This window comes from Urocampus carinirostris, chromosome 4, assembly GCF_059441175.1.
Source record: "Urocampus carinirostris isolate Australia breed hairy pipefish chromosome 4, RoL_Ucar_1.0, whole genome shotgun sequence".
NCBI classification, from domain to species: domain Eukaryota; kingdom Metazoa; phylum Chordata; class Actinopteri; order Syngnathiformes; family Syngnathidae; genus Urocampus; species Urocampus carinirostris.
The window spans coordinates 32,448,293-32,468,964 of NC_142352.1; the positions used below are offsets into that span (position 1 = coordinate 32,448,293).

The following is a 20,672-nucleotide window of genomic DNA, read 5'->3' on the forward strand; positions in this document are numbered from 1 at the left end:
ATGGAAATTTTCATACATTTAATTAATTCGCTTAAGTATTTACTTAAGTAAAATTATATAACACATGATATGTCAAAAATACGGGGTTATAGCAATTTCAGTGTTGTCACGTTAGAATCATTGGAATTAATTTCTTACTATTTCGGGAGAAAAATGTGTTTAATGTTTTAGCACATGATGATTACCAATGATATATTGTAACGGATCAATCGTTTCAATACACTTAGATTACATTTTAAAGTTGGGGCAATTGAGATGTAAAAATAGATGTTTGGGAGTCTATGTTGGGAGAAATTTTAAAATTGATGTTTTCTTCACTCATTTATATAATTACTATCTTCTGACACAAAGATTCTTTTGCCAGACTGACTTGCAATCATTCATTCATTCTCCACAATCCCCACTAGGGTCTCGGGAGCCTCATCGAACAGTGAGCAGGGGACACCATGGAATGATTGCAAGCCAATAACAGGGCACATACAATATAAGCACACAACCGCAATCAAACACACATCTATACCAAGGGACAGTTTGGAGTCACTAAGTAACCTGCTAATTAATTTTGTGGAATGTGGGAGACAACCAAATTGCACAAAGTAAATTTGCACAGGCACTTGAACAGCATGCAAACTCATCAGAAGTAGCCGGAAACTAAAGATGAACTGTGAGGCGGACGTGCTAACCAGTCATCCACCATGCCGCCTTAGAGGTTGTCATATTATTGTACAATAAACACACCTTTCAAATCATTGAGTTTATTTTGGTAGAAAAATAGCCAAAGCAAACTGAAAGTGTAAGAAAACCAAGCAAGTAAAATTGACTGCAGAGTTTTTGTTTTGGTCTGTTGACCGCGTCACACTTTTTTCTCTGCAGGTGCATAGCAGCTGGGGTCCATATTCCAAATCAGATTCAACAAACTCTTGAGTCTAACATTGAATCCTGATTTGATGTACTGTGAGATGAGAAACTGACTTTTCAGTTGAAAAACAGCTGGTATGACTTTGTTAGACCATCTCACAGGAATTTCAGTTAAGTAAGTGGAGTTAAGTACGTGTAGCAGCACTCTCAAAAGTATTAATTAGCCAAGAACTGGGAAGCAGCAGGTGACGTTTTTTTGACCCATCTCAAACTTCAACCCTCATACAAAGTCCGGGATGTGACATCATTTTTTTTTTTTAACAATCAAATAGAAATGGAGGCACAGCAGCTGACTGGTTAGTATGTCTGCCTCACGGTTCAAAAGTCCTGCATTTAGTTTTAGCTACCAGATCTCTGTGTGGAGTTTTTATGTTCTCCCCGTGCCTGAGTGGATTTTCTTCGATTTCCTTCCAGGTAGCAAAACATGCAAGGCAAGACAATTGGTAAGTAAAAATTGTCTTTACGGATGAGAGTGTGTGTTCACGGTGTCCCCTGCCCACTGCACAAAATGGGTTCCAGCATCTCCGCAAACCTAGTGAAAATAAGTCGCTGGAAAATGAAGGAATGAAAATACAAATGGTTATAATTAAAACATAATCAAAAACAAAGTCCTGCGTAGGATGCCACAATGGCCCGAGCTGGGAGTAGTGCCTCTGACGATCAAATGATTCATCCGCCCATCCACACCCCCACTCCCACAAAAAATAACACCTGGGTAAAGAGCACACCAGCAGCACATACAGCTTAAAAAAACTCTGAAACCCCACGCTGAAAATTTTACCAGCTCCAAGAGTCCTTTTGGGTTTTTGTCAGTTTTACTCAATAAAAACATTTTCTTCTGTTTCTCACCAAATGGCTCAACTCTTTGCGTGCTATTGGGCGTCTTCTTGCAGATGTAAGGCAGAGCAGACTCACAAGACAAACTCCACCAAAGTCCAATTGGGCCAGGGTTGTATACTCCACACTGTCTGTTGTCCTCCAGAGGGTTTGCTGACAACGCTGTTGGAAATACAAACGTGGAGAACACGTTTTGTTGTCGGAATGCAAATTGTTTTTTTTTTTTAACTGCTTTGTTCCATTCACATCGCTCCAGCTATTCAAACCATTCCAAATTCAAAATATTTACTGTATGTCGTTCAAAACATCTGGACAACTACATGTATTTTATACATTCCGAAAATTCCTCCTTTCACACATTTCCATATGAATTCCACAATAAAAAATGAATCATACCTGTGGTGAAGTTAACCAAAGAAAGGGGTGCACCGTCTGACCACTGCCAACCTCGACCGTCCTTCAAGTGATTCAGCCCGATCCACACCATTGCGCCACTACTTAACATTCGATCTAACACAAAAAACACATAGAGTACTCATAGGCTATCCATATTTTTAAATTATGTGTCCAAAAAATAGTTACATACCTCACTAAATATCAACTCCAATGGTTTCACTTAAACATGCACAACTTTTTTTTTTGTATTATAAACTGCACCCAACCATGTTTTACCCATATAACATAGCATATAAGCTAGCATGACCTTTGGGGAAAACAAGAAAACAAATATGTCTTTAATAATAAATTATATTTTAATTTGATAACATGATAATTGCTTAATTAATTATAAAGTATTTACACTGAAATATTGTATGAATAAATATAAACATTTCCCAGGTGCCAGCGTGTTTGAAACAGGGAAGTTCCAAATTACAATATTGGACATAGCAAATAAAATATCTCCTTAAAATGCTAGTGCTCATGGACTGGACAAATTTTTTTTTTAAGATTTCTGTCCTGATTTGCCCATTGCCCTCACTTGTGCCTGCTCGTTTGGCTCCCGCTGCTGCTCGTTTACTGATTGGTTCCTCTCCTATTTAACGTCAACACTCTCATTCAATCCTTGTCAATCTGTCAGCGAACCTCCGCACATGCAAGGCAAGCACTTTTTGACTCTAGCTCCCATCTGTCCCGTCCTTTCCTGTATCCTACTCGTCTGCCCCTGGCTTCCCGATCGTCTCCGGCTACCTGAGTTGATTCCTTCCTCTGACCACGCTCCAATCTCCCGTCCCGGCTGCCCAACTTGTTTCTGCCCACCGACCACGCTCTGATCTCCCATGCCGGCTGCTCGACTCGTTTCTGCCCTCCGACCACGCTCCGATCTCATGGGCTTTCTGCTTCTCCTGGCCAGCGATCGCTGAATCGCTGGGGTTTGTTTTCCCGCACCTGACTTCTCCACTTCCACAATAAAGCTTGGTGTGAAACCTTACGCGTTTGGGTCACCGTCTGTTCTGGTTCTGACACCATCATGTATTTGTGGAAATCATCATAATATTTTCATTTGGCGGTCAGTTTTGGATTCTTTACTGAACGATAAATCATGCAATAAAAAACATTACACAATGATATACAGGGTGTTCCAAAAGTCATTTTAAGTCCCCATAACTTCTTAACTTTGAATGGTAGTGAGATAAAAGTTGTGCAACGTCAAAGAAATCTGTCTTCAAACCATTTTTTTTGATAAGGCAACATTATATGGTGAGATGTACCTCAACATGCTGAAGAAATGGAAAAATTGAGTGAAAAAGAAGGGTGAATTTGTTTTCCAACAGGATTGATCTTTGACGTTTAATTTAAAAATTGAGATTCCAAACTTTCTGAATTTACCAGATGTGTTTTATATCCCTAATAGTAGATATTCAATGTCAAAATTGGCCCAAGACTTTTTGGAACACCCTGAATTTAATTGCTGTACGTATCTTCTAGCAAATGCATACCTCTGATGTACCTTTGCTCTGCCAAGCTTGTGATACTGAGCAGATTTCCACCCTGTGCCTGACAGGTCATCAGCGCTTGATTCCAGGTAAGGATGGTGTACATGTTGAACTGGTAGCAAGCACGAAGCTCTAGGTTCCACTCCCAGAAATGGTCACAACTATGATCTACAATGGAAAATATTGATTACAGAATCCATCCATAAGCATTGAAAGCTCGCCAGTGTTTCTCGGGTGGGTCGTGACACAAAAGTTTATACATGTTGAGCTTGGACAAACGTAGGTACAGCAGAGAATATATGAGAAATGGATTTTACATTGAAGACAAAGCTACTGAAGTGATGCATTTTGGATTTAATCGAAAATGCAGCTAATTGTGCGTTAAAGAACAGTGTGTATTGTTTGACCACAAGACGTCGCTGCATTATGTAGTGCAGCTGAAAATGAGTGCTAAATAGCACAAAAATATACACAACGGAGGTGAGAGTGACCAAACCGCATTATTTTTTTTCTCATGTTTTTGCAAAGCTTTACATTAACTTTTGGGTTTTTTTCAGGTACCCATAGCAGGAAGAAGGACGACAATTAAGTCAGCTCCCTCTGGGTGAGGTTCTTGTTATTGTAAAAAAAAAAAAATCAAAATTTCTTGACCATAAAGTATATTAGGAAATGCATGTTTATATGTATTACAGTACATGTATTACTGCTTATTATTAAAATCAATATTGTTTTTTGTTTAATGAATTATTTTTTACCACAAGAAGGCACTAAATACACAATGTCCCTTTATTTTTTTAAATGACCCCCAACTTTTAAGCTGTATTAAATATGTTCCGTGCAACCCCAGTCAGAGTCAAAGAGCACTTTTTTATGTAAATGTTCTGACAGTGAAAAAACTTTCAAAATAAATCCCCAAATTGAAGTATCAAAACTGCAAAATTTAGGAAGTCAACTTCGACAAAAATTGTATTTTTGGCCTGGAGAAGGATGGGCCACACCAGGCTGTACTTGCCCAAGACACACCACAGAAATGGTGCCCCTACAACCGTGTGGTTAAGGGATCTAACAGACCGACCAACCAAACATTATTACCTAAGTTGTTTTAGTTTTGATGGTCATTTGGTTAAAAAAAATGTGAATATACATGCAGGCATCTACATGTTATATTTCTTTATATTTGTTTTTAAATACATTTGTTCAAATTGTTTTTGAAATGCTCACAATTACAGCTGATTATTTTATTACGTCCCTGTTTTCAGCACTTAATTTGATATTGTGTTTTTTTTTACTACTGCCGTATTTGTATTTTTTTAGTATTTCTGTAGCATTTTTGAAGTATTTCCATTGTAGAATTTTTGTATTATTACGCTTGTATTTTAGTGGTAATTCTGTCGTTAGTAGTAGAATTTCTGTTGAAATCGTTTTTTTAATATAGTATCACTGTAGTAGTATAGTAGTAAGTTTGTACTATTTCTTTACAATTTTTTGTAATATTACTGCAGTTGTGCTTTTCTAGTATTTCTGTTGTTAAATTTTCTGTAGTAGTACTTTAGTATTTTTGTGGTAATATCTTTGTAGTATCTTTATAGTGTTTTTTATTTTCCGAAAGAAAGCAAAATAATATACTAGGTCCCTGTTTTTAAGCACAAAATTTTATATTTAGTTATAGAGTAATTTTGTAGTATTTCTGTCGTAGTATTTTTGTTGTAGACACACAAGGGGACAATGGAGACAAAGTTGGCACCAAAAGAACACATTTTTATGAATAGCATTTTATGTACTATAAAATATATTTTGGTTATATTTAGACCATTTTCATGTAACGGGCAGGATAAAACGCCTGACAGGACCCAAGTGGCCCGCAGGCTGTAGTTTGCCCACCCCTGGTCTATGTATTGAATGGACATATTTGCAATACCAGTCAGACAACAGTGTAGCAAGTCAAACAAAGAAACTACAGTAAACATTTACCAAGCACAGGACAGAATCCCCACTTTTCAGCCTCATCATATCTGGCGGTGGTTGAGCACCATGGTAGATGATCTTCGCGGCCCTCGGTTGTGCACTCCGAGTACCATTTGTTGTTGTATTTAAAGGGAAATGCACAAGGCATGCCATGTGCATTTCCCAATAAAGTATGGATATCTGTAAAAACACAATATATCAGCGTTCCTAGATCTTTTCATGGCCATATTTAAGCACTTTTTAACACATTTATTCATTCATTCGTTTCATTTTTGTGAAGGAATGCATTTCCCTTTGGTGCTTTTTTTGCCTCTTTGATACCTCAATATCTAAACAATACTTTCCATAAACACCTTGCTTGCAAAATAACAATTAATAACAAGAACGGCGAACTGATGCATGAATAATGTTAGAATGACACATGAACTTTGCAAGATCTCTCACACAATTTCGGTCACCATGGCTATCACGTACTCTCGAGTGACCACGTTCCTGCGGACGTGCACGCGACATCATCCCTCTCTGCCCCGAAGAGACTTTTTCATGTTTCTTAGAAAGAAAAAAATCTCCCTATCAATATCTTCGTTACTCTCGCCACACTGTTTCACTGCGCCTACTTGCCATATGGGGCCTAAACACACTCTTTCGCTGAAAAAAAGAAGCAACACCAGGAAGTGGGGGCTTTTTCGATGTGTGGACAAAGATCGGATCAAAGCTCCACCTGCCATCCAATGGTTACTTAGAATACTAAAATAATTCCCAGTGGCTTCTTACTGATGAGCAACGCCAAACCCTTGATAATAGTTTTTCAAATAAAACGAGAAAAACATATTTTTACCTTTTGGCATTCAGGGACAATGCTTCGGAATAGGTATTTATACCTAATGGCATTGAATGAGTTAAGGAGTTTAGGGAAATGTTCCAATTTCTCCAGTGCCAGTAAATAAGAAAACCTGTGTGAATCAATCCATAGCGCTGTTGCTCGAGGTTACTGAGTGCTACCTGTAGGAAATGTGCTAAATTCCGACCAAATTTCAAACCAGAAGATATCATTCACTTTGGTCTATGTTGTATCAAATTTTTGGGTTGTTTTTCTTACTGACAGCACTCAATGACGTCAAACTGAAGACAAACGAAAGTAAATTCTTCTCAAGTTAAATGTATTTGTGAATTTAGCTGCAGTAAATATCAACTGAGGCGCTAATTTCGTCCAAACCCAGAAGGGCCAGCGTTTGCTCCGTGGATTATTTTCGGGCCTGAGAAGACACTGAGGCGCCATCGGGAGATAAAGCAAAAGCGGTGCCGCAGGTCTGGCCTACTGCTAATAGCTTCGTAACAACTCTCACAAGCCACCCCAGCAGAGCCTGTATCTCACCAATGCCAGATCCATTACCCATGAAACGGATGACCTGGAGCTCCAACTCGTGGAAAACCGCTACATTCAAGAAAGTTGTATTCTAATCACTGAGACCTGGCTTAATCCGAGTATGCCTTGCGTGCAGCTAACCAGCCACTCTCTAAATCGCTTTCTTACACTAAAAGGAAAAACGCTCTAATTATGTTGTAGTTTTGTATGACAATAAAAATCATTGTAGTTTTTATTTGTAGATCTATAGTTGTTATTTTGTTACAGTCATATACTTTTAGTCGGTCAGGACGTCATCTTGAGGGGCTTTTTGTAATGGGATGTCGCTAATTCAGGATTTTCACTTTTTGTCTGCATTAACCGCAATAGATAGATAACTGAACAACAAAAAACTTATGCTCATGTTTATTTACCTTCATATGGATTTGAGCAGGGCCCCTCTCTTGGAGTGTTGTACCTTTTCCACTCGTGATTGGAGTTTCTTTTAACCACCACTAAATTTCCAACCACAGCAACCTTCCAGCGGGACGCCCCGTACAGCACATGTCCCCTACAGCGCCACCACAGTACGGGGAGTTCCGTATCACACTGAAATGTTCCGAGGGGTTGAGCGGGGTCAGACATGTTGAGGCCCAGGCACGTGCTGGTGCCCACGTTGAAGAGGCGATGATGGGAGACCCACTTCCACAACATGCGGCGCGTGGCTCGGCGACAGTCCCGGAGAAGCAGGTTGGATTCTTCCACTGTGACACAGCGCTGGAGAAGGTTGCTCTCCAGGATAAAAAAACCCTGTCCTACACAGAGGATGGATATATTACAGTAGCTTACAGTGCCAAGTACTTGCCCCCCAAGATCTTTTTGTCATCTTGCCAAATTTCAAGCTTCAAACTTAAATCACGACAACACTGTATGTAACATCCCACATGCCGACATTTCTTGTGTAAATACCATGTCAATGATAACTATAGCCTTATCCCCCTTGTTTTATAACCTTATCTTCTCTGTTCCTTTATCTTCTTGGCTCATACCTCACTGTGAATGTGTAAAACTGGAGTGTCATGCCCAATTTCGTTGTCACAATATGTTAACCCATTTTGTAACAATGACAATAAAGGTATATTCTATTCTATTCTATTCTAAATCTTAAATACGGAAAATATTTCATAAGAATCAACACGTGAGATACAATCGTGAAGTGGAACAAGGGTATTTCAACGTTTTATATTATATTTACTGTACAACGAAAAAACTGAAAAGTAGGTGTTGCTAAAATATTTGCCCCCTGTTCTCTCAACTCAGCCAACTGACTTAAGAAGTTCACTGATGACTTCTGAAGTATCCAATGTCAACCTAAATGACTAACATTCACAAACAGAGTGCACCTGTGTGTCATTGGGTTTCAGTTTAAATGCACCTGCTATATGATGGGCGCAAGAGTTCTGTTAAAGGGCAAACTGAAGAACAGAGAGCATTCTGAAGCCCAAAAAACACTCCAGCCAGGTATCAAGTTGTAGACAAGTTCACCTTCCATCAGGAGATCGATCCTGAACATATAGCAAATTCTACAATGCAAATGTTTAAAACGAACAATATAAAGGTGTTAGAATGAGCAAGCCAAGGTCCAGACCTCAATCCTATAGAGCATTTCTTGAAAGATCTGAAAAATGCTGTGCACAAACCATCACCTCTAAACGTTAAGGAACTTGAGCTGTTTAGTAAGGTAGAATAGGCAAATATTTCTGTTTTAAGCTGAGCAAAACCTATAGAGAGGTATCCAAAAAGACGAGTGGGAGTGATTGCAGCAAAAGGAGTGTCATGATTACCCAAGTGGAGCCACCTGGGGTAATCATCTGACGCGCGGAAATGCGCTTCCTGATTGGTTTATGTTCCCTTTTTAAGCACGCTACGCCGAGACCTTGTTGTCTGAGGATTACTTTTTACCCCGTTTGACTCGCCTGATTTTCCTGTGTCTTTTTGACTTGTTTACCTGATTCTGCCTGCCTCCGATCCGACCTGCTTCCGTTCCACGCTACGATCTTCTCTCCAGTCCCGGTAAACTCGACCTGCTTCCGTCCCACGCTACGATTGGCTACGTCTTTCGAAGTTGTCTTCTCGGCGTTGCTGCTGCTGACGTTCGACGGTCATCGCGTCTCCCGCTAACCCTTACGCTTCCCCAAATAAAGAATTGTACGAACGCTCTGGGGTCTCCTGCTCTGTTCTGGTCCTCCCTGACAAGGAGGTTGTACAATGTATTAACTCAAAAGGCACCAATATTTTTACAACACCCACTGTACTTTTTATTGTTTTATTTGTTAGTACAATATAACATGTCAAATAAATATGTTTACAAAGCACTGTATAGATTGAGAACACCAAAGAATCTAACATTATATTCACTGTATTTAAATTTTACTTCAAAGCTTCTTTGATTCTTGATCTAAACCACGTTCAAAACCTTTAGAATTAGCTTCAAACGTGAAGCTTTAACTGATAAAATAATGAATCAATTAAAAAGTAGGAATGTCAAAAAGTAAGTTACATGTACTTTTTTAAAGTGAGAAATGCAGCCATTGTTTTGGGGTGAGAAGATCTAATCGATTGATCAACCAAACCTCGATTATAAAATATAACTTAACCATTATTTTCAAAATCAAATTGTAATCAATCTCAAATAAACTAATGTTTACTTTTTTTTATAAACGATCAATCATTTTGACCCGCTTAGTTTAGAATTCACCTAAAATTACAGAATGTCAGCTCCTGAACTTTAAATATTACTCATTGCTATTTTGATTATTATTGTAATTATCATTATCATTATATGTATCATTATCATTATTATTGTTATTACTATTTTAATAATGGATGACTTCAGTGATTTTTTTTTCCAAATAATTGACAAATCAGATTTTTAAGAAACACATTTTTAATTCCCTCCTCCAAACAAATGTTGAAGTTTTGGACAGATAGGAAAATTGTGCTAAAACGAGGAATACAAACTACGGAGACTCAACGTGAGTAAAATGCATCATTTTCTGCTCAGCCTTTCGCAATTTTGCTGGTTTTGGAATGTACAGGTAGCAGAAAGATGGCGGACAATCAAATCAGCTCCCAAAATAAAAACAAATTTCATAAACCCATACGTATTTCAATAAATTCACTTCATATGATACTTCATGTGTTTTTCATCATTAGAATACGTTTTTATCACAAAAAGGCGCTAAATAATACAAAATGTCCGTTAAACGTCAGTACCAATGTAAACATGTATGCAAAAATCTGCATATGGTGTAAAATCAATTACATTATAACGATGTGACTAACCACATAACCAAAAACAGCGCGCCAGTAAAAGAAATACCACATTTAAAAAGGGAAACTGAAAACTGTTTTTACTTTATTTAGGCTTGTTTAGGTCTTTTCACTAAAAATGTACTGTACTGTAATGCGCGAGTGAGTACTTTAATATTTCTGGATTAGATGTCAATCACGTTCACACCCATGGACATTGCGAGACGCTAGTTTATTTCCCACTCGGACATATTTTCCAAACTATTCACTAACTTCAAACTTCATTTTTTAGGTTCTACAAATGTAACTCACTGTAAAATTCCGCGACTTCTTCATGCTCCAGAATCTCGTCGTCGTCGTCCTCCTCCACGGCAGAACCAGCGCACGTTTTTAGCAACAACAAAGTTACACAAATCGCCGTCAACACGTCCACGGCCGCGCCGCGGAACCAAAACCACGAGAACATTTCGGCAGCGGCGTGCAAGGTCCGATATGTCTAAACATTCCGAGAGGCCAGTTTGGGTTATCAGGAGTTTGTTCGTTAGTCTTCGTCGTCTTTTTCCCCTCGCACCAAAAGTTTTTTGCACAGCACTTTCTTCAGTTTCAGCACGGGGGGAGTCGCGTATGCGACGTCACGTCCGACCGTGGACACCAAAGGAAAATAAGTGGATGGATGGATGGGTTGATGGATGCGTGGATGGATAGATAGATAGATAGATGTATTGATGGATTGCTCAGTGGATGCACAAATAAAAGTGTGGGCTGATGATGGATGACGGATAAATGGATGGATGGACTGATGGACAGATACAAGTTTGGGCTGATGATGGATTGATGTACTGATGGATGAAAGAATGGATAAATGGGTGTGTGTGTTTGGGTTAGTGATGGATGGATGCATGGATAGATCGATAGATGCATGGATGAAGGGGAGTTATGGGTAAAATAATGGATGAATGGACAGATAAAAGTTTGGGCTATTGGGGGATTGATGGATGGATGGATGAAAGGATGGATGGATGAATCTATAGGTGGACGGACAAGTAAAGGTTCGAGCAAATGATGGATGGGTGGGTTGGTGTGTGAAGGAATGGATGGATGAATGGGTGGATTCATGGATGGATGGACAAATAAGGTTTTAGCCGATGATGAATGGAATGATAAACGATACCTGGACAGATACAAGTTTGGGCTAATGATGGATTGATGGATGGAAAAAGAAAAGTTTGGGCTAATGATGGATGGGTGGGTCGTTGGTTAAAGGAATGGAAGGGTGGGTGGGTGATTTGGATGAATTAATGGATGGATGGATGGACAGATAGAAAATAGGGCTGATAATGAATAAAAGGATGGATAGATGATAGATGGACGGATAGTAGTTTGGGCTAATGATAAACTGATGGACGGATGGATGAAATGATGGATAGATGGTCGGGTGGACAAATAAAAGTTCGAGACAATAATGGATGGATGATGGATGGATGGATGGGGTAGCTCGATAGATTTTGGGACATTTTTGTCATGATGACTAATTAGTATTACCTGTGCCTGCTCGTTTGGCGCCAGACCTGATCTCCCTGCTTGTCTCCGGCTACGACCTGTTTTTCGACCCCGACCACATTTGCTCTCCCGTCCCGGCTTACGACTCGTTTTTGATCCCGACCACGTTTTTGCTCTCCTGTCCCAGCTATCAACCTGTTTTTTTCTATCCTCGACACCCCGATCTTCCGCCCCGGAAGATCCACTTCCGTATTCAGAACACGATCCGATTGTGTGAGCGGCTTGCTTCCCGCGTCCAGCTGGGACCAGATCGCGGCCGCTGACCTTCCTCTTTCTATCAATAAACTTGTAGTTAACGCTACGCATTTGGGTCCTGACTCCGTTCTGGTCGTGACAATTTTAACCAAGAAGTTTACTCAACTATGTCGCCTTCTGTTTGGAAATCTAATGACTTTGTATGTGAATGTTTTGAAGGTAACTGTCTATGTGTAGCCATTCAATTACAAAATGTGGCCAAACATAATTGCTTCACTTTGAATATGGTCTGAGAAATACATTTTTAAATTTTATAATTAGTTTTTTCTAAGTAAAATAAACATGTTTCTTAATATGTGAAAAAACATGAACCAAAATAAAGAACAATTTATCATAAACAGTGCACAACATTTTATATGTATGATGTGTGCAATACAAAGTGTAATAGAGTAATAGATAAAACACTTGGGACACACACCACTGTCTTTTATTATCAACTTTGAAGGCTCAGCCTTACTTTACACTAAAACCGGGGTCAGGAACCTTTTTAACCCAAAGAGCCATAAAAGCAAAAAATGTTTTATAAAGAAATTGAGAGCGCCACATCATATATTTTCAGACAAAATTGGAAAAACTGCCAAACACGCTCTCTAGACAAAAGTTAATTCTTCAGCACATTTTATTTCACTGTGTGTCATTTGATGATTTCATCAAATGTATGAAATGATAATAATGCCAAATCCTGTGTCCCAAATCAATGTAAATATGCCATTTACAATGTTTCTTCCACCTTAAGTTAAGAGTGTTGAGGCAATTTTTCCCATGAAATTTGTCCTTAATAACTGTGTCAAAACAATGTGCATACAAAGTTTTTTTGTAGAAATGTTACAAATTACTGCAAACGATAAGCATATCGTCATATTCACTTTCAGTGTAGACTGTACTGAGCAAGAGAGAGAGAAGGAAGTGCCTTGCGCTGTGTGCAGGGATCCGCCCACCTGTACTGCTCACCCAATCAAAGTCATTTGTCAGCGTTTGTATTTATCAGTTTAAATGGTTTCTTATCGAACTTCTGCATTGAGTTGCTTCGGCTTTATATGGACCAAAATCGGGATGAAATCACATGACTTTGGAACGCCACAGAGAGATGTGCAATCGTTACATTTTATTTCGGAGCCATATGTACTCATGAAAAGAGCCATATATGGCTCCCGAGCCATGGGTTCCCTACCCCTGCACTAAAAGAAAAGCAAAACATTAAAAATCCTCACGTTAACATTCATTGGATGAACACAAGGGCCATTGTTTTTTTTCAGTAGTCGGACCACTCAAATATTTTATAGTTCTCTCCCAGCTGCGAGGTACCATGTTGACACTTGTAGGTTCACGTAGCGGGCAGCCGAGATCCGCCGTTATTCGGTCACGGTGCAGTTTGCACCTGCAGGCAAACTGCGGCTCAACAGCAACAAATAGATGACTCAGAGTCAAGTCTGTTCACAGGTTGTCAATGCAACCCTAAACACAAGAGAGCGTCATGCAGTAGTACCAAACATCCGTTGAGATATCACTTTCTTTAGTAACACGCGCGCACGCCAACAAAGTCTAAGTGCAATCGGTAGCTTGTTGCTATCGTCTCCGGCTCGTTGTCGTCAGAAGGGATCAATCGTCATCATCTTAACCCGCTCTCTGTTGTTATAGGTGACGTTCTTAAATGTAGAGGTGGAGCTCTTGAAAAGTGGGTTGGTCCCCTGAGTGGAAAAACAAATCACACTCATCTCAGTTCAGCTCAAAAAAGTCACCGTTTTTCCTTTACCATTACATACCTGTCAACCTCCAGGGCTCCATGCCCTTACAAACTGTTCAAACGTGTTTATTTATGTAGTTTAACATGTTATATTGTACATGTGTTCCGTTATATCATTTGTATTGTTAATTAACATTTTGTTGTGAGATACTGAGTTGCTCGACATGAATGAGGTTTATTATGAAAAAGGTTAAAAAATGAAGTAGCTTGGACGTTCACCGTAGAAGGAGAAAATACATGCAATTATAATGAAGCAGAGTAATACATTTTCTTATTCAAATTCTTAAATCATTTTCTGCATTAAATTATTGTTGTTTTTAATGATTAAAGGGATAACCACAAACCTGTCTTTTTTCATTTTCTCCTTTTATACTTCCTTTTTTTCTTAACTTCTTTATAAAACATAATAATTCGTAATACTACGCATCAAAGCAAGTGAGCCGTTTGAGAGCCGGCTCTCTTTAATGAGTTGAGCCGAAAAAGCCATTTCTCTAAAAAGAGACGGACTTCCTTTCACTACATAACTACCACATGAAATCCGAGGCGGCAGACGCCCGCGCACAGTAGCACCAAAACGCTCGCTTCGTTTGCAACGAGAAAAAAAACGATACCGAGATAGCGGCGAACTGGTTTGACTTGATTGATTTGCCGTTTCGTGATAGTCGGTGTATACCGGATGGTACCCATAATTGACAAATTTGCGTTTTTCCGTACAGATATTTTTGTATGTCGTAAACGTCTTTAAATGCATAATAAAGGTACTTTGTACGGCAAAAACGTACAGGTTGACTGGTATGCCATTATCAAAAACTCCTTGTTAGTCAAGTCAAGTTTATTTGTATAGCCCTTAATCACAAGAAGTCTCAAAGGCTGTACAGACAATACACATCATTTTCAACATAAAATATTTGTTAGAACAGAGTTTTCAAAAAACCCTTGAGCTCACAATATCCCTGAACATGAGCTAATGAATTATAATGTTACTACCTTCAAAAAAACTCAAGTAAAATAGTGTTGTAGACCGCCCACTAAATGTTTTTACTACATAATAAATAATAATTAATGTTTAGTACATACTTTATTAAATATTGTCTATTTTAAAGCAGTTTCGGGGTGTCGCTTAGGCATATATGCGAGTATATACGGTACTTAAAGTCATTTTGGTTTTGCAAGTCATTTTCGTTTTTTAATTAAGGGGTGAATATAATCTTTGGTACAAATCCTTTCCTTGGATAAATAGCCCCGTAAACCATATTTTACTTGAACTGACAAAGGTATAGCAGTGACGTGCGGTGACGTTTGGGTCTGGTGAGGCACAGTCAGATTTACTAATAACTGAACCTACATCTTATTCATCTTTTGATTGGCTGAGCAGGAAATGTTTTATTGTGTTACCTTACTGAGATTTGAAATCTTTGTTTTGCCCCTTTTCAATAAAAGCATCAACAGATAGGTACTCCTCTATTGTGAAAAAAGGTCCATGCAACAAGAAAAGAATTACAGGCGCTCCCATACTTACGACCATTTAAGGAAAAACAGTAGATATGATCATTTTTTTGGGGATGTCAAAAAATATGCGGACATTAGTGTGTGTTAGATTTTGTATTGTGTGCACCTTTTTCAGAGTACAGGACATTACTGTAGTACTTCTTTCCGCCGCTACTGGCGTGTGGTGGCGCTGGGAGATGTCACCCAGCATCCAGACCAAAGAAGAAATCCACTTTCTCTTCCTAGTTCGTGTTTAAACATACAGCGCTAAGAACTTTGACGTTTTTATTGTTTAATATCTCGTGCATCCATTAGATATGGTTGGTGTAAAGTGTAAAGAAGAGCCGAGCTGTTTCTTTTGAAATGAAAGTGGAATAAGAAAGCTTGATGAAAGAAGAGAAAAAGGCTTTTCACCCACTTTCTACCACGGAGAAGGAAGTAGCCCAACTCTTAAAGCCCATCTTACAGAAGTAAGTTAAACTTAACTTTATTTATCTTTATAGAGCATATTATTTTATGAAATGTTTATTTTTTTAGTACAAAACAATACAGGTTACTTAAACAAGCCTTAAACATACTTATATAAACCTTAAACATACAAAATATAGCACTGAGGCAACTTACGAACAAATTTAACTGACGAACGATCGTCCGGAGCCGTTCGCAAGTAGGGAAGTGTCTGTAATGGATGGTGAGGCTGAACGATTTTGGAAATAAACCTATTTTTGATTTTTCAGAGGAGTATTACAATTTCAAGCGATTTTCAATTTTAAAAGAAAGTGCATTATGTGTACCAAGGTTTTTTTTGTGTGTGTACTTAACTCTCCTGTTGTCCTTGGGTCAAAATGACCTCCCACTGTGTTGTTAACAACCCAGAAAAAAACCCTCAAATTATATTTTATTTTAACTTAATTTTGCTAGATTGTTCCCAACAGTACAAAAATGAAAATTTGTTTTAATTCCTATTTCCATGTAAGCTGTATAAAACAGGTCTTTAACACTAGGGTTAATCGTATCGAGATGCTTTATTAAGAAAACAGCGCCCTCCTCTGGGGGTGCTTTGTTTGGGTTTCTGTCTGCTCACACAAGGCTCAAACGGCTGCGTGCTGTGATAACGCAATCGCACTACCTTACATCGCAATAATGATTAGATTTGGGTTAATCGTGCAGCCCTACTGGATGCTAATACTCACTAATTCTATTGTATAGTACCAAGGTGTGTGCCAAATCAGAATCCTAAGACTCACTATCGCCCTCTGCAATGAGGCAAGACAATTGCGTGCCTCACACTGCATCTGAAGACACTCAGCAGAGATACTTTACGTACTAATTGTAGTCAAAATATTCATACAAATATTTGAGAATTTAATGATTTTTAAAAGGAAAATCTCAAAACTGTGAACTTAATAGAAAAAACCCTAACACCGATTAAATATAACCGTTTAATATATTTCTAATTTTATATTTCCATGATAAGAGGTGAGGCACAGCTTTACAATCCCTCCCAACTACACGTCACTATTTAACAGGAAAGTCTAGCATATTTTTCAGTGTTACTAAAAGTTAATACATTAAAATAAAGCTTTAAAACGCTTAACTTGAGTTAAAGTGTTTATTTTCCAGTTTAATTAGTATTGAAGTTATATCTCAAGAGTAAAAACAAATTGATGATTTTAGTTCTTGATTTGATTATTGAGTTAAATCAGCTTTAAAGCTTTAACTCAAGATTTAAAGGGACAGTGTGTATTATTTGGCCAGTAGAGGTTGTTTTATGGTGCAGTGCAACCAAAAACAAGAATACAAACTACGGAGATACAAAATGACCAAAATGCACTATTTGACTTTTTTTTTGCCCACCCTTTTTGAAACTTTTGGTTACCCATAGCAGCAAATTATTATCAATTATGTCAGGTCCCATTAGGTGAGACTCATGTTATGTAAATAATGGTAATTTTCTGACCTTCGAGTGAATAATTATTTAACAGTTCATGTATTTTTAATTAATATTGATTATATTTAATAAATGATGTTTTTTTTAACAAATAGGAGGCAATAAATAATGATACACACTGTCCCTTTGTAGCTGCTTTAAAAGTTCGACTCAACGTCTAAGGCATCATGAAATTGTTAAACTTTGAGTTCAAGCTTTAACTTGGAAAACAATAATAAGCTATATTTAGAATTTACTGTGCATGAGAGGCACGATACCTGTTTTCTGTAGCAGATCAAGAAACTAGATTCAAGTTTCGCTTAGCTTTTTCATGGCCAAATTCAAGCCCTTTTAAGGACTTTCAAAGCCAATTTTCCAATTGTGAATCATGTATTTTGCAGAGCCACAAATAAATCTGTGATTAACATATACAGTTTTTAATCTTGCGTGTGCATTTATTAAGACGGCTGATTTGTTTTTATGACAAACTCTCCACATATAGGTGTTGGGTAAAAATGTAATATCTAGCTTTACATTTCAGTTGCAGGAAGTTGTCACCATTTCTATTTATTTACCTTAGTTTTTTTCCTTGGCCCATAATAAATGTCCTTAATTAATAAGTAATTATTGCAATAATACAGTACACATTAAATATTGCTCTGTTTAGATGGAGCATGAACCTGTCCTCTCTCGTGCCGCCCATAGGGGGGTTGACGCCTCATAGGAAAATGTCGTACAAACTAATGACAGCTGCAGTTAATCATAAGGAAAGAATAAATGCAATGGCAAGGTAACGCCACTGTTGGCGTCATTTTCAGGCTGACGTTTTGACAAAAAATGTCAGCAATTTCAAGCAATTACAAGCATTTCACCCGAAATTCAAGTACTGGTCAATCCTTGAAAACACAAGTTAAAATTCAAGCCTTTTGAAGGATTTCAAGCACCTTCGAATCCCTGAAGGAAGCCTTCTTAGAAATAATAAATGAGTAGTGCCAGAAATTCCGACTCACCGACTGCCACTTTGCTTTGGCCCTTTCGGCCTCAAACTTGGCTACCTCTTTCCCGTCGTGAACGGACACCAACACTTTCCAAACTGCCAGCAGGATCAGTCCAATGCACACAATGGAAAGTGAGACCCCCAGGATAATCATGAGGATGTTAGGCGGTTCGGGACAACCTAGGACAAGACAGAAGATCATACTCAAACTTTTTGGATCAGCTTTCATCATCTCCTAAATGTGCCCAAGTGTTTCGGCTTTCTCAAATATCTGCCATGTATATTTTTTCGTAAGGTCATTTATAAATTCCGTGGGCTTGTCTCTGTTTTTAATATTGGACACCTGCAAAGGAGATATCATTGGATTCCAGTGTTCTTAATTGTTATGACTATTGTTGCTTGCTGTTGTTAGTTATTTTGACTATTGAGCACTATTTTCGTCATTGTCAGTTTGGGAAACATGTTGCTATTCTCCGTTTAGGTTGGATGTGTTTTTTGTAACTTAAGAGATTTATAAAAAGAAAGTGCTCCGGAGGTCCTGCTTTACAACAGATTATAATTTTCTAATCTGAAGTCCTGTCCTGTTCTCCTTGCAAGTTTAAATGGCATTTATGTCTTGTTTAATTTGTTTTGGATGTCTACTAAACTATAGACTTATCAGTCATCCACCCACCAAGAGCCTAGGTTTGGTCTTGGTATTGGTGGGGACATTGGCATTTTTAAAACTGATTACATAATATTGGTAGGGACATGCGCACTGCGTCCATGCCCAAGCTACGCCCTTGCCACCACGTATGCATAGACTCAAATAGGTGTTTGCAACTGCCTTAGAGCCATGACTCATTGGCCTTTTTTCCACAATACCAGTTCATTGCACACTGCTAGGCCAACGATGGCGCCATACTGCCTACTTTACTTTTCCAGTAAACAACACGCCCTCAACAGGGGGTGGGCTGCATCAATTTTATTTTTAATTTGGTTCTGGAACTCTTGCATCAAATGTCTACAACTAACCCCTAGTGTAACAGCTCTTCATTGTCAATTTATACATTTGATTCTTTTCTATTAAACAACATGAGATACAGTATTTCACAAAGACACAAAATATCAATAGGAATTTTTGAATCTCTTGAATTACAAGCGGGCAGGGCGGCGGATGAATGGTCAGCAGGTCTGCCCCACAGTTCTGATTTCCAGGGTTCAAGTCCAACTACTAGCCTCCCTGCGCACAGTTTGCACGCTCCCCACTGGCCTTTGAGAGTTTCTTCTGGTTTCATCCCGCATTCTAAAACATACATGGCAGCTTCAAATTGTTCCTAAAGCATGCCACAAAAGTGAGCGAACCCCTTACATTTCTGCAAAGATTTCACTATAAGGTTAATAGAACACCACTGAAGAAACACCATTTTGGCACAATGAAAATAAGTATGTAAACAAAAGCTATGGCTTACTGGAAAGCTACTGTATCATCTGGTCTGATGAGACAAAGATTAATTTATTTGGCTGAGATGGTGTAAAGCATGTGTGGCAGCAACCAGGTGAGGAGTACAAACATGTTTGTGTCGTGCCTAAAGTCAAGCATGGTGTTGGGAATATCATGGTTTGGGGCTGCATAAGTGCAACTGGAGTTGGGTAGTTGCAATTTCATTGAGGAATACATGAACTCAAGCATGTACTGTGAAATACCGGGGCAAGGAATGATCCCCTCCCACCAGAATCTGGGTCGCAGAGCAATGTTCCAGCCAGACAATGAGATAAGATGACAATGTATTTTCTAAAGGGACTAAAGATAAAGAGGATGGACTGGCAAATCATGTCTCCTGATTTAAATGTAATCAAACATCCAAGGGAAATCATCAAGTTCCAAAAGCACAAGATCTTAAATATTCCCCAGCTTAGTGGGTGTGGTAGGGCATTCCATGTCCAGTAAGATTAAAGTGGATCTGCAAAATCATGGTGGCCACACAAAATATTGAACTTTAGGAACTTTCACCTAAGGGTGTACTCACTTTTGTTACCAGGGCTTTAGCTACTAATAGCTATACTATAGTTTTTTGAGGGGAAAATAAATGAACACTGCTATATAAACTTTTACACAGACTACATTTCATCGTGTCAAAGCAATGTTTCTTTAGTGTTTTTCAATTAACCATTATGATGAAATTTCTGCAGGAATGTGGGTTGTGTACGCACTTCTGTGACATACTGTAGATATAAATGAGTGTGTCAATGGTTGTGTCTGTGACTGGCTTGCAACTAGTTCCAGGTGTCCCCAGTTCACTGCCTGAAGACAGCTGGGATGGCCTCAAGCACCCTCATGATGCTAGTGAGGATAAGCAGGTCAGAAAACCGACTAATCACAATCAATTATTTTATTGTAATTAAAG

General features: G+C 38.5%; 2 protein-coding genes across 3 annotated transcripts in view; both read right to left on the reverse strand.

Moving 5' to 3' along the window:
- Nucleotides 1–10,997, reverse strand: part of pla2r1 (phospholipase A2 receptor 1) — a 48,202-nt gene extending 37,205 nt beyond the window's left edge. The window contains exons 1-6 of the mRNA XM_088334215.1: nucleotides 10,624–10,997; nucleotides 7,434–7,814; nucleotides 5,661–5,834; nucleotides 3,693–3,857; nucleotides 2,152–2,265; nucleotides 1,768–1,917 (exon numbers count right to left, since the gene is read on the reverse strand). Of these exons, the coding sequence (XP_088190341.1) occupies nucleotides 1,768–1,917; nucleotides 2,152–2,265; nucleotides 3,693–3,857; nucleotides 5,661–5,834; nucleotides 7,434–7,814; nucleotides 10,624–10,777 (1,138 nt within the window). The 5' untranslated portion in view covers nucleotides 10,778–10,997. The remainder of the gene's footprint in view (nucleotides 1–1,767; nucleotides 1,918–2,151; nucleotides 2,266–3,692; nucleotides 3,858–5,660; nucleotides 5,835–7,433; nucleotides 7,815–10,623) is intronic.
- Nucleotides 10,998–12,537: 1,540 nt separating this feature from the next.
- The window catches only part of itgb6 (integrin, beta 6), a 38,087-nt gene continuing 29,952 nt past the window's right edge, over nucleotides 12,538–20,672 (reverse strand). For both annotated transcript variants that reach the window (XM_088333244.1, XM_088333243.1), the window contains exons 15-16: nucleotides 18,299–18,465; nucleotides 12,538–13,814 (exon numbers count right to left, since the gene is read on the reverse strand). In XM_088333244.1, coding sequence (XP_088189370.1) covers nucleotides 13,716–13,814; nucleotides 18,299–18,465 — 266 coding nt within the window. In that variant the 3' untranslated portion in view covers nucleotides 12,538–13,715. The remainder of the gene's footprint in view (nucleotides 13,815–18,298; nucleotides 18,466–20,672) is intronic.